The sequence below is a fragment of the Schistocerca cancellata genome, chromosome 5 (genome assembly GCF_023864275.1).
Source record: "Schistocerca cancellata isolate TAMUIC-IGC-003103 chromosome 5, iqSchCanc2.1, whole genome shotgun sequence".
Taxonomy (NCBI): Eukaryota; Metazoa; Arthropoda; class Insecta; order Orthoptera; family Acrididae; genus Schistocerca; species Schistocerca cancellata.
The window spans coordinates 395,880,318-395,904,500 of NC_064630.1; the positions used below are offsets into that span (position 1 = coordinate 395,880,318).

The following is a 24,183-nucleotide window of genomic DNA, read 5'->3' on the forward strand; positions in this document are numbered from 1 at the left end:
TACTGCGTACAGCTTGTTACAATTTGTTAAGTTCAACCAGTGGTATTTTTCCGGCCTGGTAGCCGCTAACACCCCGGTTACCTGCCCTGGGCGTTAGTGTATGTAACGGCAGTGTACGTTTCCTCACCTTGTCACAGCTGTCCAGTAAGGCATGTAGTTTTGACAGCTTTCTTGATTGTAGGCCATTTGTGATTCTTCTACTCTGGTGGTAGTGATTCCTTTCTCGTTCCGGGCACTCTACGCACAGTATTCTGGGAGCGTAGTGCAGTCCTCCAGTTCCGGCATTCGCGTGTTGTTCCATTCTTGCATTTGGTTTATTGGACGTCAGGTAGCTTCACCAAGATTATCATTAGTCATATTTTTAGACTGCCACTAGTCTGAGTTGCCATCTTGTAAAGTGAATGCAGCTCTTGGCTGCCTATCTCATCGCTCGCGAAAGTGTTTGTTGCTGGACCTTCTCAGAGGTCGATTCTTGGAGCACCATCTGTGACTGGTCCTGGTGTTTTATTATTGTATTATTTATTGGCTCTGAGCACTATGGGACTTAACATCTGTGGTCATCAGTCCCCTAGAACTTAGAACTACTTAAACCTAACTAACCTAAGGACATCACGCACATCCATGCCCGAGGCAGAATTCGAACCTGCGACCGTAGCAGTCGCGCGGTTCCGGACTGAGCGCCTAGAACCGCTAGACCACCGCGGCCGGCTATTATTTATTACCATACCTTGTAATGCCTACATTAAAGGTTATGTACATCTAGTTAATAGTTCCGATCACCTTCTGGAATAAATCTAGCAGTGTAAGGGTTGTGTTACAAGGTTACCATCATCTTATTTCACCTGTTTGGTGGTCAGTTGCTTGTTTCTTTTAATTAACCTTTGCTTGTATTTGCTGTTTTAGAGCAGGTTTCTAAATTTTTTGTATAGTTGACTTTCCTGGTGTGGTAGGCCTCCAGCCATGATTGTGTTCATTTGCTTTAAAAATATAATTCGATATTTGTATTTTAGCAGTAAGCATTAAAACCTTATTTACTGCCATTCCTGGCATCTGATACCTTCTGCTGTGTTTGTGGCCACTTACCTTTTAATATTTCAGTAAGTTGTAATTTTAGCGAGTTCTTAAACATTCTTAATTTATTGCCATTCTTGGCATGTAAGGCCTTCAGCCGTGATCAGAATTGCTTCTTCTTCTTTTCTTTTTTTTTTTTTTTATTAAAAAAAAGACATTATGTGTATCTGTATTGTATGGTGATTTGCTAAATTGTAACGCACTGAAAACACTATTATTTACAGTGTTGTGTATTCCTTCATTAATAATATGTGGATATTTTTTTATGTATTGTTGAGTCTGGAATAATTGTTTTAAAAATAAATGTGTGTAACTGTAAAAGGCAACCAATAGTAACTGATTACGGCCCCATCCACAACCGTAACTGAATCCTGCCTTCCCTTGACTACCAGGTCACAATAACTAACTTTCCACAGCCTTCAACAGTTTGAGAGTTGTGATGATTTTTTGGCACCATCAGCTTTTATTGCCATTTTGTGCACCACCATTCACCCTTAGCCACTCCACGTAACGACTTCCTATGAGGTTCAGCAAAATGTAATATTAAACTACTGTGGTCTAGCGAGGCCAATATGGTATTTACCAAAGTGAAGAACGCCACTGTGGAGGCTACCCTGTTAGCGCATGTAGTTCTGCTCCAATGGTCGACGTATGTGCTGCTGTATTTGGTGCTATAATGCAACAACAAGTAGATGAAAACAGGCAGCCATTGGCGTTTTTCAGTAGGAAGTTATCCCCCATCACAACAGAGCTGGGCAACCTGCACACATGAATTGTATGCAGCACATGCTGCTATCAAGAAGTTCCGCTGTGACGAAGCAAGCTGGGATAATTTTACTTCCCCTTTTGTTTTGCCATCTGCCTCCTTAAAATTCAGTTTTTCAGTTTTAACCAATTATCATTAACATACGTGAGTATAATCTGCATTTTTGTACAAGAGGAAGGTTGGACCTCAGTTTTAAAGAATATAACACCAGATCTAATTTTGTGCTTAGTTTATGTCTGTAATTGATTTTCTAATTTATTTTGACTATTGCTAGTTAGTATCTTTTGTTATAGGCTGAAATCAGTAAATGTTTTGTAACTTAAATTCTATTGTTCACTTATAAGCAAATATAAATTCTGTACTAATTATAAAAATTTGGAGGAACAACTCATAGTATTCTTAAAGGATCTATTTGAAAACATGTTAGCAAAGTCAACCCTTAATTAAATCCATAGTTTCATCAAAAGTATTGTTTGCGTAACTATTATCTGTTAATTTTATCATTTAAACAAATAATTTGACCTAACCCTTGTGGTGGAAGAAACTGTTAAAAAGAACCAATTTTTTTTATGTATGCGGTTGATTTAATGAGCTAAGTTTTAATTGTAATTTCTGTAAATTAAACCTCAAACAAAGTGTAGTTTCAGTGCCTATTTTTGTGCCAATATATAAAGGCCCACTTTTTGGTCATGAGACAGTCTGTCCAGAGCTGAATTACAGACGAGAAACCCATAATGCTTACATCAGCAGCAATGTCTCAACTTAACTGTGAAATAAGTGTAACACAATTAGGCTGTGTGTTAAAAAAATGACAGTGTCTGTTACATACGTACCTTTTTATTCTTCAAGAACCGTGAAATATGTGGTTAGGCTTTTACTACTCATAGATGTTCAACAGTAAACTATTGTAGCAGTCTGTGGATGTTTACCTGCAAACTATTAATGAGGCTTATCAAAAGTTAAACAATAGTGCACTGGCCCTATAACTGTGTATTATTGGGGAGGTTGTGAACCGTGAAAGTAAAGAACTGTGAAACGCAAATGTGCACCTGTTGGCTACATCATTTATAGTCGATGTTTGACTTCCACCCCCCATTTTTCTGACAGTATAGCAACACAGTACATCGACACCGAGGACCATCAATGAGGAAATAAAGCATGCAAACGTTGCACCACTACATGCTTTAGGGGCAGCAATTTACATAGGTTATGGATCACAAGGCACACGGGGGGAGGGGTTTATTAGTTATTGGGAGCTCCAACGTTAGGCGGGTGATGGAGCCCCTTAGGGAAATAGCGAGAAGGTCGGGGAAGAAGGCCAGTGTTCACTCTGTCTGCTTGCCGGGGGGTCTCATCCGAGATGTGGAGGAGGCCCTACCGGCGGCGATAGAGAGCACTGGGTGCACCCGACTGCAAATTGTTGCTCATGTCGGCACCAATGACTCCTGCCGTCTGGGTTCAGAGGTCATCCTCAGTTCGTACAGGCGGTTGGCGGAATTGGTGAAGGCGGAAAGCCTCGCTCGCGGGGTGGAATCAGAGCTAACTATTTGTAGTATCGTTCCCAGAACCGATCGCGGTCCTCTGGTTTGGAGCCGAGTGGAAGGCTTAAACCAGAGGCTCAGACGATTCTGCGGAGATCTGGGGTGCAAATTTCTCGACCTCCGCTATCGGGTGGAGAAATGTAGGGTCCCCCTGAATAGGTCAGGCGTGCACTACACGCCGGAAGTGGCTACAAGGGTAGCGGAGTACGTGTGGAGTGCACATGGGGGTTTTTTAGGTTAGAGAATCCCCTCCCTAGGCCCGACAAGACGCCTCCTGAGACGCGGCAAGATAGGAGTAGGCAAAATGCAACAGGGAATAACAATATTAATGTGCTAATAGTAAACTGCAGGAGCGTCTATAGAAAGGTCCCAGAACTGCTCTCATTAATAAACGATCACAACGCCCATATAGTACTAGGGACAGAAAGTTGGCTGAAACCAGACGTAAACAGTAACGAAATCCTAAACTCAGATTGGAATGTATACCGCAGAGACAGGCTGAACAGTGAAGGGGGAGGCGTGTTTATAGCGGTAAGAAGTGCAATAGTATCGAAGGAAATTGACGGAGATCCGAAATGTGAAATGATTTGGGTGAAGGTCGCGGTTAAAGCAGGCTCAGACATGGTAATTGGATGTCTCTATAGGCCCCCTGGCTCAGCAGCGGTTGTGGCTGAGCACCTGAAGGATAATTTGGAAAATATTTCGAGTAGATTTCCCCACCATGTTATAGTTATGGGTGGAGATTTTAATTTGCCGGATATAGACTGGGAGACTCAGACGTTCATAACGGGTGGCAGGGACAAAGAATCCAGTGAAATTTTTTTAAGTGCTTTATCTGAAAACTACCTTGAGCAGTTAAACAGAGAACCGACTCGTGGCGATAACATATTAGACCTTCTGGTGACAAACAGACCCGAACTATTTGAAAAAGTTAACGCAGAACAGGGAATCAGTGATCATAAAGCGGTTACGGCATCGATGATTTCAGCCGTAAATAGGAATATTAAAAAGGGTAGGAAGATTTTTCTGTTTAGAAAAAGTGACAAAAAGCAGATTTCAGAGTACCTGTTGGCTCAACACAAAAGTTTTGTCTCAAGTACTGATAGTGTTGAGGATCAGTGGACAAAGTTCAAAACCATCGTACAATATGCGTTAGATGAGTATGTGCCAAGCAAGATCGTAAGGGATGGAAAAGAGCCACCGTGGTTCAACAACCGAGTTAGAAAACTGCTGCGGAAGCAAAGGGAACTTCACAGCAAACATAAACATAGCCAAAGCCTTGCAGACAAACAAAAATTACGCGAAGCGAAATGTAATGTGAAGAGAGCTATGCGAGAGGCGTTCAATGAATTCGAAAGTAAAGTTCTATGTACTGACTTGGCAGAAAATCCTAAGAAATTTTGGTCTTATGTCAAAGCGGTAGGTGGATCAAAACAAAATGTCCAGACACTCTGTGACCAAAATGGTACTGAAACAGAGGATGACAGACTAAAGGCCGAAATACTAAATGTCTTTTTCCAAAGTTGTTTCTCAGAGGAAGATTGCACTGCAGCTCCTTCTCTAGATTGTCGCACAGATGACAAAATGGTAGATATCGAAATAGACGACAGAGGGATAGAGAAACAATTAAAATCGCTCAAAAGAGGAAAGGCCTCTGGACCTGATGGGATACCAGTTCAATTTTACACAGAGTACGCGAAGGAACTTGCCCCCCTTCTTGCAGCGGTGTACCGTAGGTCTCTAGAAGAGCGTAGCGTTCCAAAGGATTGGAAAAGGGCACAGGTCATCCCCGTTTTCAAGAAGGGACGTCGAACAGATGTGCACAACTATAGACCTATATCTCTAACGTCGATCAGTTGTAGAATTTTGGAACACGTATTGTGTTCGAGTATAATGACTTTTCTGGAGACTAGAAATCTACTCTGTAGGAATCAGCATGGGTTTCGAAAAAGACGGTCATGTGAAACCCAGCTCGCGCTATTCGGCCACGAGACTCAGAGGGCCATAGACACGGGTTCCCAGGTAGATGCCGTGTTTCTTGACTTCCACAAGGCGTTCGATACAGTTCCCCACAGTCGTTTATTGAACAAAGTAAGAGCATATGGACTATCAGACCAATTGTGTGATTGGATTGAGGAGTTCCTAGATAACAGGACGCAGCATGTTATTCTCAATGGAGAGAAGTCTTCCGAAGTAAGAGTAATTTCAGGTGTGCCGCAGGGGAGTGTCATAGGACCGTTGCTATTCACAATATACATAAATGACCTGGTGGATGACATCGGAAGTTCACTGAGGCTTTTTGCAGATGATGCTGTGGTGTATCGAGAGGTTGTAACAATGGAAAATTGTACTGAAATGCAGGAGGATCTGCAGTGAATTGACGCATGGTGCAGGGAATGGCAACTGAATCTCAATGTAGACAAGTGTAATGTGCTGCGAATACACAGAAAGATAGATCCTTTATCATTTAGCTACAAAATAGCAGGTCAGCAACTGGAAGCAGTTAATACCATAAATTATCTGGGAGTACGCATTAGGAGTGATTTAAAATGGAATGATCATATAATGTTGATTGTCGGTAAAGCAGATGCCAGACTGAGATTCATTGGAAGAATCCTAAGGAAATGCAATCCGAAAACAAAGGAAGTAGGTTACAGTACGCTTGTTCGCCCACTGCTTGAATACTGCTCAGCAGTGTGGGATCCGTACCAGATAGGGTTGATACAAGACATAGAGAAGATCCAACGGAGAGCAGCGCGCTTCGTTACAGGATCATTTAGTAATCGCGAAAGCGTTACGGAGATGATAGATAAACTCCAGTGGAAGACTCTGCAGGAGAGACGCTCAGTAGCTCGGTATGGGCTTTTGTCAAAGTTTCGAGAACATACCTTCACCGAAGAGTCAAGCAGTATATTGCTCCCTCCTACGTATATCTCGCGAAGAGACCATGAGGATAAAATCAGAGAGATTAGAGCCCACACAGAGGCATACCGACAATCCTTCTTTCCACGAACAATACGAGACTGGAACAGAAGGGAGAACCGATAGAGGTACTGAAGGTACCCTCCGCCACACACCGTCAGGTGGCTTGCGGAGTATGGATGTAGATGTAGATGTAGAATATGTGTTTTCTGTCAGTGACCAGACAAAGTATCACCATGCCAAGTGTGCCACCCTGATTACATAGGACTGTTCACCAACTGCATTATCCACATTGAGGGGGAACTGAATGTGCGAGTGGATGCTCTCCTTCAAATAGAAGTGATCACAGATGCAACAGATCTTGAAGCACTTGCTTTGGCACAGCAATCTAACACTGACCTGAGAGATTTGCTGATACAACAATCAGGTCTGCAACTCTGTCACGTCCCAGTACTGCTGTAAAGCTCACTGTTATACTATGCAGTTGCTACAGTGAAACCATGACCATTTGTGACCAGTGACTTTCGTCAACATGCAATAGCATCATTGCACGATATGTCTCATCCTGCGTTACATAGTATGATGCACCTAGTGAAGCGAGTTTTTGTGTGGGCAAGCACGGACAAAGATTGCCAGACATTTCTCCATCAGTGTGTGGCTTGTCAATGGAATAAGATTTACCATCATGCCAGTGCACTCGTCAGCCCCCTCCCACTATCCGAAGCTACTGTTTGCTTTACTCCCTGGCCTGAAGTTTTCCCCACGGTTGACATAAACATCAAAACAGTTGCGATCACATTCTTCAGAGGATGGATAATCCATTTTGGAGCACCGCTCAGTCTTACAACTGACTAGGGCAGACAATTCGAGTTGTACCTATTCAAAACACTCGTCATCCTATTGGGCATGAAGTGTATTAGGACTACAGCGTACCATATGGCAGTGATCTTATTAGTAGAATGCCTGCTCAGAAAATTAAAAGTATCCCTTTGGTGTCATGACTCACTATAGTTGACAGAATCAATACCATTCTGCCCCTGGACCTCCGCACGTCCGTTGAGGAAGACCTATTAGCAACAACCACAGAGCTTGTCTATGGCCAACTGAACTGGCTGCCCACTGAGGTCCTCGGCATTGTGCCGAATGACCTAGATGAGGCATCAGATTTAGTCCACAAGCTGCATTCACGAATTTAGCAGCTGTATTCTGTTGCTCTGAGTGCCAAGACTTGCTGTCCCTCCATTTTCAATGACCTTTGGAACTGTAATCAAGTCCAACACGATGTGGTACGCAAGCCATTGCAGCCACCATATGACAGACCATATCCACTTATCACCAGGGAGAAGATGATTAAGGTCAATGTTATGGAAACACCAACCACCATATCTATTGACCAATTCAAACCCGCCTTCAGCACCTCCTACACTGGTACAAATGCATCACTGGATAGACTTTCCACAGACAGGACTGACTCGCCTGCCGCTCCACCACCCGTCATGGACCAGTGGCAACGGATGTCCTATGCTTACACTGACGATTCAGAGTTTGTCAAAGGGATGGTTCAAGTTGTAAAGAGCTCCTTAAAAATTCTCTTGTTTTTATTCATTCTGGTACAAAATTTATTTATTTCTTGATGTTATGTACATAATTTGCTTCATACAGAAAGTATGTGGTCTGTAAAATTAGGCAAGAAAGACTTTTCATAACTAAGTATAATATTTATTCTCAACAGGGAGAGAGAGACAGAGACACAGAGAGAGAGAGAGAGAGAGAGAGAGAGAGAGAGTAAAACTCTAATATAATGTATTGTCTCTTTGCTAACAATACACAGCTCGGTCTTCTAATATAAAGTTCACTATTGAGGCGCAGACTAACCCTAACATTGGCCGCACGGTGTAGCCGAGCAGTTTGAGACACCTTGCCACGGTTCGCACGGTTCCCCCCATCAGAGGTTTGAGTCCACCCTCGGGCATGTGTGTGTAGTCCTTAGTGTAAGTTAGTTTAAGTTAGATTAAGTAGAGTGTAGCCCTAGGGACTGATGAACTCAGCAGTTTGGTCCCATAGGAACTTATCACAAATTCCCAAAATTTGCTAAAGTTGGGTTGGATATTGAAGTTAAAGGGTTTAAACCTCTTTTGAGAATAGCTATCTTTCTCCTAAAACACTCATGTACTTAAATTTCCACTTGTCTGAAATCAAGTCGGAATTTCTTCAACACATCGAAGCATCCCAAGTTCCTCAATTGAATCTGAAATTAAAATCCTTCAATTTCCTTAAATGATCAAGAACTTCCTTTAAAATTATTATTTCAACAGTCTATAGCAACCAAGATTTATTTATAAAAGAAAACAGAATACACCAGTATTCCGGGCTACAGTTTGGGACCTTAACATTGATTTCAACTAGATTTGTATTGTATGAGACACAACAAATGAGTTTGGATTTATCCATGATAAAATGGTTATAATGTCTTTGATGCTAATAAACTCCTCTGTGATGTACAACATATGTTATTGGTTGTATGATGTTTATTTACAAATACATTAAGTCGTGAGGTTTGGACTCATTGTTCCTAAGATATTATGAATAAGACATTTCACAGTAGAACATCTTTCTTGTAGTAAAACTTGAAGATATAATATATCACCAATCCACTAGTGAGCCTTCTTTATGCACAAACAAATAGTACAAAATGAAAATTGCCAGCTACCTTCCAGTGTAAATATCACTTAGCTCAGCATATTGCCAAAATCTTACTCAAACTAACATTAAAATTGAATACTGTTTGTCTGAGAAATATACAACTATTCCCCAAATCAGGATAAGTACTGGTACAAAGCAATGAAAAAGTATTTTTATATAACTGTTTCTACAACTTAAAAACATTACAGTTTGAAGATAGTCATAGAACATCTGGAAATACTTTGATTAGCATAGTGTTACAAGAGTGCAAATAAACTATGGATGAAAGGGATGGGTGGGGGGTGGGGATGCAAGACGCAGTCAACTTGGACAAATTCAAGCAACCTGTTGAAAAAATCTTTATAAACAAGCAAACTATAGAGTATGCTGCCATCATATACCCCTTCCGCTGTCTGCAAACCCCTTCCCATTGTTCTATGCTGTGACTGGTTTTCCTAATTAAGTATCGCCTCTGTGGCTAGACTGGACAATATTTTGCTGTTAGGGATACTAATGATAGAATTTTGAGCACATTTTCTAAAGAAATGGAACCATTGCCGTTTGGGTGACATTTTTGTTAATCAAAGCAATTTTTGGGCGATACAGGCAAATACGAATGCGTTTTTTTGCACTGATTTTAATTTAACATTATTTGTAGTTATGTTTATTGCTCCACTGCCTTCTGAAATACTGAAACATTGCAAACCAGTCTCCAAATAAAGACTCCAGTGCTATAGATAAGTAATTAGACTACTATAGTAGCACGTACATATTTTTAACTTATCATAACACAAGTGAACAAATCAAAATTGGTTTTTCTCTTCATTCTTGTTACACACTTACCTGTAATTAGAAACTATTGCAACAACATAGAACAAAAGCAATAAACGGCAGCATTTACGTAAAATTCAACTGCAAGCATAAGAACTGAACTGATTAACAAAACAAAACAACCGAGCTCAAGTTGCTTGAACTGAAATGCCTAGTTACAGTTATGGTGTTTAACATTGCAGTAAAGCAAATCTGTTTAAAACTGCAACTCATGTAACTGTGAACACATTTCTCCTACTCTGATATACCATGAACTTGCTCTCATCTGGCCACAACACACAATCCCAGAAGTCCACTGGACTTTCTTCATTACATACTCACTGACAAATACTAAACACTTGTTCATGTTTACTTAACTTACATATGGTTTCCTTCTATCTGTTGTGGAATTGTACCCTGTACTGTTCAGAACCCCAGAAATTCTTCTTTCATGAACCACCTCCCAAGATGTTCTTCCATATGTGCTCTGATTTCTGTTCCTGTTACTCAGGGATTTAACTCCACCATTTTCAGCACCTGTTGACTCTAGGAATAAGTTTCAATGTAGCATTTGCCCTATGCTGATTCACTATGATGATATTCATTTTATAGTGTTGGATGACATACCACACAGTGTCAGATATCTCTGTACATATTTCCCAATTTCTTTACAAGTTCATGCAGATGCAAGATGATTGTTCTCTCCTCCAGGGTCATCTCTCTTCCTTTTTGCCCAATGTGGACTGTGGCCATTAGCAGCTGAACTTGCTTGTATGACATTGGATGCGAAAGAGTTCGGAAGCTACAAAAGTCAACATTTCCACCATTTACTGTGTTTACTAATGTATCATAGGGCTCATTTGAATACTTATATGATAAGGTAAGGTAACGTTTTATGGGAAATCACATGTTGAATAAAACACACGAATTCTTATCATTCTTGTATGGTGTATGTGTTTGAAAGACACAATAACAAATCATTGGAATCATGAAATAATAAATAATTCTGCCTTCTGTGTTGATTAATTCAAATTTAAAGCTGCATATCCATAGATATGAATATTGCTATCTGCCTCTGTAGAAAGACATGACAGCCTTACTAGCTACAAGGCCGACTGCATTGATTTGTCGAATGACATCATGAGTAAGTGGCGTCATCCCGTGAGGATGTGACAGATTACATCCTGCAACGGTCCATCACATATTTAAGCATCCAGTGGACACCAAGCATAATAATCATATCTTTATGATGCTACGGGGGTGAAATGATAGTGAGAACAGTGTATGTTTATTGTGAAATGACAGTTGGAACAGTGTATGTTTACTGTGGCAGCCCGAGGTTAAAAGTGTGGGCAGAAACTAGCAACACAAAGGATACAATTCACTCATCTGTCCCAGTTAATTCTTAAACTGTTTTCTTTTTCGCCGATTTTTGCACCCCCGTTGAGCTTCAATGTTTTATTCATACATAAAATTTTTATAATAAGTGGCGTATCCAATTATCAGCAATGTTGGCACAGACACAAGGAACTCTTTTACGAAGTACTTCTACAATTTCTTTGTAGTAATATTGGTTAACTGTTTGTCCAGGAGGCACCCACTCTTTATGAACAATTCCCTTGGAATCAAAGCAGTGCACAATCATGCATTTCACTTTTGACTTTGACATGTGAGTTTTTACTGGTCTTTGAGCACCATTGCGAACTTTGGAGTTTTTTCTCTGGATTGTACTAAAAAACGAACTTTCATCACCAGTGATAAAACTGCTCAATTCTGGATTGATTTCCGTTTGCTCTAACAGATCGGCTCCCATCTTTTCCCGTGTTTCTTGTTGTTGCAGTTTGAGATTTTTGGGCACCATTTTTGCACAAATCTTTCTCATACCAAGATCTTCAGTTATTGTTAGACGACCCATTTCTTGACAGAAGTTCAGTTTTTCTGCAATCATTTTCATGGATAATTTTCGATCAGATCATACAAGTCCACGCAACCTGGCCAAGTTGAAGCCTTCTGAAGCTTACCGTAAGTTGTCGGCACGTTTTCACCCAATTTAACGCAAAAAGAAATGGCATACTGTTGGGCAATATTATGCGGTTCCATTTCCGTGGCGAGAGACACAAACATGTGTTAACATATTACAGCACAACTCATGACTGAGCAGTTGCATCGATGTGCCGTTGGACTAGAAGCAGCTTATAGACCACGGTCAAAGATACTGTGCCTACGCAAACCTGCAGGGTTGCCACATCTTGCAAAGAAAATCAGTCTCATTCTTTGTCACACCTCATAAGTTATATATTTCTTTATTCATTAGTATGTCAGTTTTAATGATCTTTTGCAGCTTACACAGTAAGTGTTCCAAATTACATTCTGGCTCGGGCCTGAGTCCCAGTCTGGCACAAACTGTGATGCAACATCCCTAATGTTGTAAACTTTGATAGATGACAAAATAATCTGTTGAAACTAGTAAATCGAAATAAAAATATCTGTGCAAGTGACGACAATTTTATTCTGAAACAAACTTTTAACCCATCTTAAATGTTCATCACAAATCGTACTGCCAGCTGTGGTGGCCCACTTTTCCATCTTCTTTCACATGTTAAGCTCTGATTACTTAGAGTGCTCATAAACTGTAATATTTATTTTAGGATGCATATCTCATGTGTTACTAAATCCATGTGGTGCTACCATTTTTTGACAACTGTTTATGACTGCAATATTTTTGAAAAATTATTCCAATGTTATCTTTGAGATGACTGTCCCTCATGTTCAAATCTATTTTCAGAAGTTAAAATGCACTGAGTCCAACCAAAAACAATTACATTTTTAATAGATTGTTACTGCAGTTCAATGAATTGCTTATTTCCAAATGAAAGAGAGAAAATGAACAAGGAAAGTACTAATTAGTTTACTTTAAAAGCACAGCATTACAAATTCTAACAAAATTGATTATACAGTGTTGCTCAGTTTAGAAACAAACAGATTTCTAGCAATATATGACTTGATCTGGGCTTTCAGGCTACCTTTTCTCCATCCTGTCAACAACACAGCCAGTGTTGTTAACCTCTTGTTTTTCCTGGGTACTTTTCCCCCATTAAAAAGGAGAATCGTTAATAGCACAGTCTTCAGTGTTTATTTTCCCACTAGAGCTCAATGATACTGCTCAGGATCTGCAAGCTCTTTGCTTTGTTCTGCTGATTCTTCCAGTGGCACATCACAGATCCCTCAACAAAAAATTGTGGTCAGTAGTTGGAAGGAAAGCACAGGCTATACCTGTCTACAAGGATAACAGAAGTGATCCACAAAACCACTGTCCAATATCCATGACGTCCACCTGTTGCAGAATCTTAGAACATATTCTGAGCTAAAATATAATGAGGTATAACTAACATAACTTTCTCCTTGCCAACCAGCATGGATTTTGAAAACTTCAATCATGTGAAACGCAAGCTGCACTTTTATCACGACATACTGAAAGCCCCTGATCAAAGAAATCTCTAGGTGCAGTAGTTCTCTATTACCAGACAGCTTTTGTCTTAGTACCACACCTTAGCTTATTGTCAAAAATTAGATCAAATGGCGTATCATGCAAAATTAATAGAGAATTGTTTGTAGTGTGAATGTAGGAAGTTATTTTGGATGGAGAGTCATTGACAGACAAAGTGAGTTTGGATGTGCCACAGGGAAGTATGTTAGGTCCCTTGCTGTATATTAATGACCTTGGGGACAATATTAATAGTAACCTCCGACTCTTCACAGATGATGCAGTTAATTATAATGACGTAGTCTGAAAAAATCTGCACAAATTAATTGTGGTAAAACTTCAAAGTAGCGCAAAGATTGGCAATCCAATTTAAATGTTCAAAAATGAAAAATTGTGCACTTCACAAAATGAGAAAAACTTATGACTCCAAAGTCAATGAGTATCAGTTGGAATGTCAGCTCATACAAATACCAAGATTTAACACACACACACACACACACACACACACACACAGGCTGTCATTGGTAAACCAGGTAGCAGACTTTGGTTTACTGGTAATGTCGTGGATATGACTGACAGAATTGAACTGGCAACTTGGAGATGAAACATGAACAGCCTGAGAAAGTCAACTTACACACGATTTCAAGCACTGGCTCTTAAATTACTAGGAATATACTACAACCCTCTGCATATCACTCTCATAGTGACAGAGGGCAAGATTAATTACAGCATGCGCAGAGACATCTGAACAGTAATTCTACCCAAGCTCCATGTATGAAAGGAACAGAAAAAGTGTCATTAACTAGTACAATGGGACACCCATCTGCCATTCACTTCACAGTCATTTGCAGAGTATGGATGTAGACCAGGATTACCATCTTCTGAGCAACTTGGCAATTAATTTTGTCTTCTTTTGTTAGGCTTGGACAATGGAGAGGAGACAGGTACCTGCTGCAAGCAGTTTGAGGTCTAACTTCTGTCTCCTCCTCTTAGCATCAGCTACTAATGTTAAAGTCACTTCTTTTTTCTACCTCTAACTTTTCTAAGACAGCCCCTCTTACCATGTCAATTTTTATTCATTGACAAGCATTCAAGAAGCTTTTGTCTGCTTAGCAGGACAGCTCCGCACATGTTGAACCAAGAGATAAGGTTTTGGAGCATGGTTTCTTTTAAGACCTTCCGTTCATTTAGTAGTGCAAGAAACACTTGTCAGCCTAGATAGAAAAACTGTTTAAACGAATAAGATTTAAAAAAATAAGCACTAGTAGGTAACAAAATTAACAAAACATACGCCTAAAACTGTTTGGGCCGGAGCTATCCCAAAACATTGTACAAAATTACCCCAATGGAAATATAGCCTGTATTTCATACCAATGACATACAAGAGGTGCTGAGTTGCAGACAGGCAGTATGAAATCACTGCTAAATATTTAAGCTTTTGGACAAAGTTGTCCTGAAATATCATGCACATGCACACCTTCCATTCATATTGTTTTAATTCAGTTCTGCACTTTCCATTGTCAGAAATTGAAATTTCTTGTTTTACACCTAGATGATCTTCACTTCTGTGACAGATGCAAATTGGACCATCACTATTTCCTACACTGATTGACACACCAGTCACATTAAGTGCTCCTGTGGCAGCAGACTGGTGAACTATGGAAACAGTGCACAAAAAACATGGCTATAAGTAGCATTTTGTAATTTAATCTGTTAGAGATGCATAGCACAGAATATTGTTTTCCTCTGGGCCAATGCTACCTGCAAAGTGCCAATGTTACCCCAACTAACTGTACTTAATAGAAGAAATATGGCACATGTTGTCTTTTTAATCCCTTCAATTTCCTCAGTTCAAAATATAGCATTTTGAACTTTTTTACAGGATTTAAAAAGAAATAGCTTCCTATTTTGTAGATCCATTTGCTGAAAGAAATGATGTAGTCAGTTGTGGTCAGAGTGGTCAGATTTGGTAATTATAGTATTGTTAAAAGGATGAAGACTTAAGAAAAAATAAATTAAAAAAGATCAACATATTTTTAATTTCCTTCGTTGACAGGAAAAGTCCATGTACAAAACACACAACCTTGAAATAAAATAAAATCTCGTGCAATGAAAATTATGAATGATTTTCATGATACAAATTTAGCCAACTTCATTTCTCCCAACATCACAAAATAAGTTATTCCAGACAATATTTGGGACAACTTCAACATGAAGTTTACTCTTTAATTTATACACAATGATTGCTTTAACAATCACTTTTATCATTGGCTGCCTGTCCAATAATTTTCAGGCACAAAAAATACAAGGAAGTCTCAACAAATAAATTACAATGCATTTTCTGTTAATGCTAATATTGCTGTTATGGTAAGACAGCAGACTTGTCATTCATAATTGCTGCAAGAAGTTGTTTGTCCTTTAGAGCAGCAGCAACTTCTTCCTCATCCCACTGTAAGCAAACCTGGAAGGTGAAAAACAAAATATTAAGTTGAGAATGAACTTTAGTAGATAATACAAATGCTGCAAAAAAAAAAAGGGCGCTGAGGAGGGGAAAGGAAGAAGGGGCAATGAAGGGGAGGAAAAGGGGAGAAAGGGTGATAGAGAGGTAACTATTGAAACATTTAAATACATGACGAGTCTTGCTTGCCTAAGAGGAAATAAAATTATTTCCCAAGATAAATTTGTTATACCACCACTTTCTATCTGCCATTTGAAATTCACTGCTGGATCATTGAGTGTCACTGGTGTGTACACACACACACACACACACACACACACACACACACACACACACACACACACACACACACACAAAACTTGTAAATAAATGTTTAACTGGTACTCTCCTCATTCAATGGTATGAATGTTTACTACCCCATAAATATAAAAACAAAACTGAGCAAGTTTATTCTCTGCTATTCCCAAAGAGCACATGCTGACATATACCATTGTTATAATGGAAAAAACCTTTTGTCACAAAGGACAATATCAGCTGGTTGCATCCAAGATCCGATGTCCAGAAAAATTTTGGGAAGTTTGAGCTCATTAAGATATGTTATCATGAAACAAGGAGGCAAAGGAAGACAGGTTTTTTCTTATCTAAAAGCATTTGTCTCTTCACAGTAGACATCACTACCGTAAATTTGTGAAATTGTGAGTCTTAGACGTAAGCCTGTTGGCATTGGATGACATGTGATTAAATTAATTCCTATCTTCTTCTCCCTGATATGATTCTGCTTAGTCAAGTCATTCACTTTCTCCCACAGTCAATTGTATAGCATTTGTTCCCACTATAGTCTTCTCCAATTAAAATTACACTTCTCCTGGTCTTCTTCCAGATTCTGTCCATTCCAGAGATCACATCCCTATCAATTTCCTCCTATTCATCTCCTAATCTTATCTCATTACTTCTCATTGTTTTCCAACCAGTCAACTTCTCATAATTTGTTTCACACTATAGTGCTGCCATGAATTTTCTGGCTGTGATTACTCACATTCATAAAAATGTAAAAACACAGCATTAATTACACTGACATTTCTAAAATATTTTATATTCGTTACAATATATATTATGTGATTCTCAAGCACTACAGTATTACAATATTAACTTTATAATATCAACTGAACTAGTTTGGTTGATGAAATAAAACCATAAACATACATCAGATTCTGAGGATGTTATGATATAGCTTTCCCAATAGATTTTCATCCACATACATGTTGTGGAACCGGTAATGGGCATCTGCAAGGTACACCACTAGAATATGCAGGCACTAGAATCAGTTCCTGCTTGGAAAACTTTACATGGTACCAGTTGCAATACAAAGCACCTTATGGTTCCAGCTTGATGGGATTCCAGCATACTTCAACACTTGACAGATTTCTGGCCACCCTCTGCCCCTCCCCCCACCCACCTCCAATATCCCAATAATCACTACAGCAACAGAAGAGTGAAGACAACTGTTCTAGGTAATTTTATACTACGATGTTGTCTTTATGTGACATCTGTATGCATGAACACCTGATGAGCAAAACATGCTTTAAATATATTGAATGTGTTAAATTAAACATAAAATAAATAAATGACTACTAGCAGAAAAATACAAATAAAGTGTATTATACTTGTGAATTATGCTATTAAATTCTACAGATAAATTAGTGTTATTTTACAATCTGAAGGATTAACTTCATAATTAATGTGTGAACAAATTTTAGCCCCCCTCAAAACATCAGACATTTGAAGGAATTGCAGCAATACTTACAAGTGCAGGTCACAAATTACAAAACATTTTTCGCACAGGAAAATAAAGTTGAACATAAAAAGGTTTCTTTTAACTATATACTGATGCCTGTCATCCCAGAGTAACATTTCTGTGTTGTAAACTTGGAAGTTATATTACACACACACACACACACACACACACACACACACACACACACACACAGGGAGAGTGTGGGAGAGTGTGGGAGAGTGTGAGAGAGTGTGGGAGAGTGTGGGAGAGTGTGGGAGAGAGTGGGAGAGTGTGGGAGAGTGTGGGAGAGTGTGGGAGAGTGTGGGAGAGTGTGGGAGAGTGTGGGAGAGTGTGGGAGAGTGTGGGAGAGTGTGGGAGAGTGTGGGAGAGTGTGGGAGAGTGTGGGAGAGTGTGGGAGAGTGTGGGAGAGTGTGGGAGAGTGTGGGAGAGTGTGGGAGAGTGTGGGAGAGTGTGGGAGAGTGTGGGAGAGTGTGGGAGAGTGTGGGAGAGTGTGGGAGAGTGTGGGAGAGTGTGGGAGAGTGTGGGAGAGTGTGGGAGAGTGTGGGAGAGTGTGGGAGAGTGTGGGAGAGTGTGGGAGAGTGTGGGAGAGTGTGGGAGAGTGTGGGAGAGTGTGGGAGAGTGTGGGAGAGTGTGGGAGAGTGTGGGAGAGTGTGGGAGAGTGTGGGAGAGTGTGGGAGAGTGTGGGAGAGTGTGGGAGAGTGTGGGAGAGTGTGGGAGAGTGTGGGAGAGTGTGGGAGAGTGTGGGAGAGTGTGGGAGAGTGTGGGAGAGTGTGGGAGAGTGTGGGAGAGTGTGGGAGAGTGTGGGAGAGTGTGGGAGAGTGTGGGAGAGTGTGGGAGAGTGTGGGAGAGTGTGGGAGAGTGTGGGAGAGTGTGGGAGAGTGTGGGAGAGTGTGGGAGAGTGTGGGAGAGTGTGGGAGAGTGTGGGAGAGTGTGGGAGAGTGTGGGAGAGTGTGGGAGAGTGTGGGAGAGTGTGGGAGAGTGTGGGAGAGTGTGGGAGAGTGTGGGAGAGTGTGGGAGAGTGTGGGAGAGTGTGGGAGAGTGTGGGAGAGTGTGGGAGAGTGTGGGAGAGTGTGGGAGAGTGTGGGAGAGTGTGGGAGAGTGTGGGAGAGTGTGGGAGAGTGTGGGAGAGTGTGGGAGAGTGTGGGAGAGTGTGGGAGAGTGTGGGAGAGTGTGGGAGAGTGTGGGAGAGTGTGGGAGAGTGTGGGAGAGTGTGGGAGAGTGTGGGAGAGGGACGTGAAGACTTTGTAACACCTGAAAAGTTAGTATAAAGCAAAAGACTGAAAAAATAATAGCATATAAAATTTTCAACAGAGAAAAAGTAGAAACAAGATTGTTAGTCTGTACCCAGCAAAACTCTTACGACATACTAAAGATGTTCAAGTTACCTTTGTGAGCCGCGCTTCTTTACGAGCACCTTGTAACCGGATAATACCACGTATTTCAACCATCTGACACAAACTCCTGAACTCAGCCTGATCCACAGCTAAAATATTTCTTCTACTACAAACACGACGGTACACTTCATGTAGCTGCAATTGAAATATTATGTTGAAAATATGATTTACAAAAAGGAAAAACTTTGTCATACAAATTCCAGATCTCAAGAAGCATAACAGAATGCTGTGTGACTAATGCTGCTATTCTGGCATTTTATTGAGATCTTATCATACAATTCAACAAACACAGGAGCAACTCACAACATATTAAAAGAAATTAAGGTTGGCTTACACAATAACAACAAACACATGATGCTCACACAATAACAACAAACACATGATGCTCAATATTAATACATTAATTAAAATGAATCTATGTGAATAACCTGTATGCTATTTCTGCTATTTATGGATCTTTATTGTCTCATTCAGGTACTCTGGTGGTAACCATTATCAAAAAACTTAACACAAACAATCTATTCAAGAACGAAAAATTTCAGTTCAAGTGCTCATCATGAAACAGTTTACTTAAGAAATTCCTGTAATACTACCATCTGACAATTGAAATGGAGTACTAATTGTTCAGCATCACTTAAGTGAGCCCACTTCATTTTATGGATTCCAATACCTAAAGTGTAAGAATCATCTTGAGGCACAATAAAACAGGACAGCTGCCAGAAGGAATTAGTAATGTAGGTGAGGCCTTCTGCATTTTAAAATATTGTTTAGTGCATTGCAGCAGCACAAAGTAGTCTGGACTGTATAATATCAAGGGAAATGAAGTTTAGCTATTGTCTGTTTACTTTCTAAAGAGCCATGGGCAGTGACTGTCAACAGCCACTGTTTCGATATTACCTCTAAAAACTGTACGTCTTTGGAACAGTACTCACTTGAAGCTTCCTGGCAGATTAAAACTTTGTGCCAGACTGAGACCAGAAATTGGGACCTTTGCCTTTTGCAGGCAAGTGCTCTACCATCTGAGCTACCCAAGCATGACTCACAACCTGTCCTCACAGCAGAAATTCTGCCAGTACCTCGTCTCCTAACTTCCAAACTTCACAAACTCTTCTCGTCTCCTACCTCCTTCACAGATGAGCTTCTGCGAAGTTTGGAAGATTGGCAGGTACTGGCAGAACTGAAGCTGTGAGGGCAGGTCGTGAATCTTGCTTGGGTAGCTCAGATGGTAGAGCACTTGCCTGTGAAAGTCAAAGGTCCCAAGTTCAAGTCTCGGTCCAGCACACAGTTTTAATCTGCCAGAAAGTTTCATATCAGTGTCCATACCACTGCAGAGTGAAACTCTCATTCCAGAATATTCACTTTTTTTCGATCGTTACCAACAACCATAGTTCTGATATTCTAGCAGTCATATTGTTTCCAGCTTAATTTCGCTGTGCTGTGACTTGCGATTTGCAATACAATTTACTGCTTCAAAAACGAGTGAGTCTGAGGATGCTGCTTCAATGATGGTGGCACCTTCAACTCCTTCCAGTCCTCTTCATGGAAAGAACAGCAATTTGCAGCCACACGCACACAATGGTGGTGAATGTTGTTAAATATGCGACAAGGAAAAACAGCAGATGAATTTGCTACATCCACTTGCTCAGCAAGAAAGCAAGCTGCTAACGAGACTCTTCAAGTTCACAAATACTCATCCTGATGAATCTCCAAAGAAGAAGTTAGTTTCAGTAATTCTTTTATTAGACAGCCCTAGTCCATGAAAATTATTTTAATATGCGCATTCGATTATTGCCTGTATATCTGCGGGGAGAGGGAAGGTGGTGTCATATTCAGCTTCTGAGAATACGCAGGTGGTCGAGCAGTCAGGACTGATCAAGTGGGTGTCCAGGGCTGATGTTCAATGATAGAAAAGGAACTCAGATAGGCTATAATAGAAGGAAACATTCCATGAAGGAAAAATATACATAAAAACAAAGATGATGTGACTTACCAAATGAAAGTGCTGGCAGGTCGACAGACACACAAACGAACACAAACATACACACAAAATTCAAGCTTTGGCAACAAACTGTTGCCTCATCAGGAAAGAGGGAAGGAGAGGGAAAGACGAAAGGATGTGGGTTTTAAGGGAGAGGGTAAGGAGTCATTCCAGTCCCGGGAGCGGAAAGACTTACCTTATGGGGAAAAAAGGACGGGTATACACTCACGCACACACACATATATCCATCCACACATATACAGACACAAGCAGACATCTTGTGTCTGTATATGTGTGGATGGATATATGTGTGTGTGCGCGAGTGTATACCCGTCCTTTTTTCCCCATAAGGTAAGTCTTTCCGCTCCCGGGACTGGAATGACTCCTTACCCTCTCCCTTAAAACCCACATCCTTTCGTCTTTCCCTCTCCTTCCCTCTTTCCTGATGAGGCAACAGTTTGTTGCGAAAGCTTGAATTTTGTGTGTATGTTTGTGTTCGTTTGTGTGTCTGTCGACCTGCCAGCACTTTCATTTGGTAAGTCACATCGTCTTTGTTTTTAGGTATATTTTTCCTTCGTGGAATGTTTCCTTCTATATATATATATATATATATATATATATATATATATATATATATATATATATATATATATATATATATATAGTTATAATAGAAGGAAACATTATATATATATTTTACATGGGGCATGTCTAAGGTAGGAAATTACCAAGTGTAGATCAGTCTCTGATGTTGAATGACTAGAGAGGCAGTGGAAGAGGAGGCAGTTCACGTGAAGATCTGTTTGTGGTCAGTCATCGAGCGCAGAGCCAGACACACTGTCTCCCAAGAAAGATGCCTGTTCTACTCTAGATCTGCATCACATGAGAGAAGCAACTGTGTTCTGCTCTACATTTATGGATGAGCTGGATAGGACACTGTCAGTAAGGTTATTATATTTCAACAACTGCTGTCCACTGCAGATGTGGAGTCCACAAGTGGCAAGGCTGAATTGAGACTTTTTGACGTCAAATGGGTGACAGCTGTCAAAGTGGAAGTACTGATCCCTGCAGAAGTCCTGGTACCTTGCAAAGGCCTCAAATCTTCCCAAAAACTGAATTTAACCATTCCATAATTATAAAAGATCTTTCCTTCACCCGTTCTCTGCAGAGGAAACATTTCTTTGCCACATATCCCACTGACAACAGCCAACCAAAATCCCACAGTGTTGCTTAAAATAGTTCAAAACTCCAACGAAACTTGATCCTCTCTGCTTCCACCCAACCATGCACCAGTTATCTTATAGGAATTCTTCACTTCACACCTGGCCTCGCCTTCCATTCTAAACCCTTTCCCAGTGTGTCCAACATCACCCCTATTGTACACACAGCTATCTGTAACCTCAAAATCAATCCAGACCTGTTCCTTCTTACAGACAAAGGCTACACCACAGTGGTCATGAATTATGGTAACAATGTGGCTGCAGATCTCCACCAACTCTCTGACACTTTTGCATACAAATTATTATGATCAGGATCACAAGCAATTCCACATGAATCAATCTCCCTCCTCATACCAGCAACCCCCCCCCCCTCCTCCCAGTCTTACCTTTTGCCTACTCCTCAACGCCGTAAACCCAGCTCCAAATATCTCCCCTCTGGTCATCCCATTGTGGCTGGGTTCAAAACTCCTGCTGAACAACCTCTGCATTCATTGTCCAACATTTCCAAACCATTGTCTGTAACATCCAACATACATTCAAGACACTGCTCACTTCCTTTGCCCAGATCCTGTCCTGTTACCACCAGATGTCTGGTTTCAACATCTTTTTACACCAACATTCCCATACCCATTGTGCCACAGTGATGGAATACTATCTTTCACAATGTTGTCCTTAGTTAACCACATCCTGATCCATAATTATTTCACTTTCAAAGGGCAAATCTATAAAGAAATCTGTTGTGCTGCCATGGTTACTTGCATGGCACCATCCTATGCCAAATTTTTCATGTGGCACCTGGAGGAATCCTTCCCATTCAGTCAACACCTAAAGCCCCTTGCATGATTCAGGTTAATTAATATTTTCATATCAAGTGCACCAACCACCAACAGTACCTCCCCTGACAGTTGTCACCTATTCCACATCAAAAACAAATTTGAAATTTCCACGCAAGGTATTTCCTCACAATGTGTTACATTTGTCATTAGTGTAGTACATCTAGGTGGGGGGAGGGGCAGAAGTGAACATGTTGTGTCTTTTTGAAACTGGGACACTATTTGCAGAAAAGCACTCAATAATGCTTTAAAGGATATTATTAACATTTCTTCCACTGCTGTATGTCATCTCTATTCACTTTCTCAATGCATAACAGTCACATAAAACATAACTGACACTTATATATCCATTTACAATAACCAGTTAACTACACAATAGTCAATTCTACAGATCTTTCACAGTATTTGTATATTCATGGTTGCATGGCAATGAAGTTTGTGGGTTGTGTATCGCAAGCAACCTGCCCAATTAGCATCCTTCAGTACTTAATTACTAAAAATTACTATTACTCTGTACAAATCTGAATTAATATATTCTGCATGTCTTCTCATCACTGGGTTTAAAATTGTCCGAATTAATTACAGTACTAGTATCATCTGCAAACAAAAGGTGGAAGGTCATTTATATATACGAGAAACATTGGTGCTTCTAATATTGAGCCTTGTGGAACCCGGAAGTTCTCCCCAGCCAGAAGAGAAGTCCCCTACTTAAATAGGTTGAATTATCCAGTACAACTTTCTGCATTCTTTTGATTAGGTATGACACTAGTTGGCTATACCACCAATTCCATAAAATAGAACATCAGTTCATCTAGGAGGCTATTGCGACTCACAAATGCCTTAGATAGGTCACAGAAAATACCAATAGGTGCTGTTTTATTATTTAATGCTTGTAAAATGTCATGTGCAAATATGTAAATGGCATTCTCAGTTGAGCAACTCTTCTAAAATCGACGCTGATTTACTAGGAAATTGTTGCTCAGGAGGGTTACTATTCTAGAGTACACCATCTTCTCAAACACTTTGACAAAATGTAGCTAGTGAACAAGGTTGACATCTCTATCACCAATAACACATCCCACCTCCGATTGTAGAAACAGGCACTGCACTTAAGATTTCATTTCAGTTAACAGCAGACTACTCTATTTTATGTCATATGGCTCACAGCAGTGCTGAGCCAGGACTGGTCATTGTGCTGCAGACCTCTACGGAACTCACGTGTGGGTGCA

General features: G+C 40.3%; 1 protein-coding gene across 1 annotated transcript in view; it reads right to left on the reverse strand.

Annotated features, from left to right (window-relative positions):
* Positions 1-15,291: 15,291 nt before the first annotated feature.
* The window catches only part of LOC126188186 (cell division control protein 6 homolog), a 30,144-nt gene continuing 21,252 nt past the window's right edge, over positions 15,292-24,183 (reverse strand). Inside the window, exons 8-9 of the mRNA XM_049929718.1 lie at positions 18,915-19,058; positions 15,292-15,737 (exon numbers count right to left, since the gene is read on the reverse strand). Of these exons, the coding sequence (XP_049785675.1) occupies positions 15,639-15,737; positions 18,915-19,058 (243 nt within the window). The 3' untranslated portion in view covers positions 15,292-15,638. The remainder of the gene's footprint in view (positions 15,738-18,914; positions 19,059-24,183) is intronic.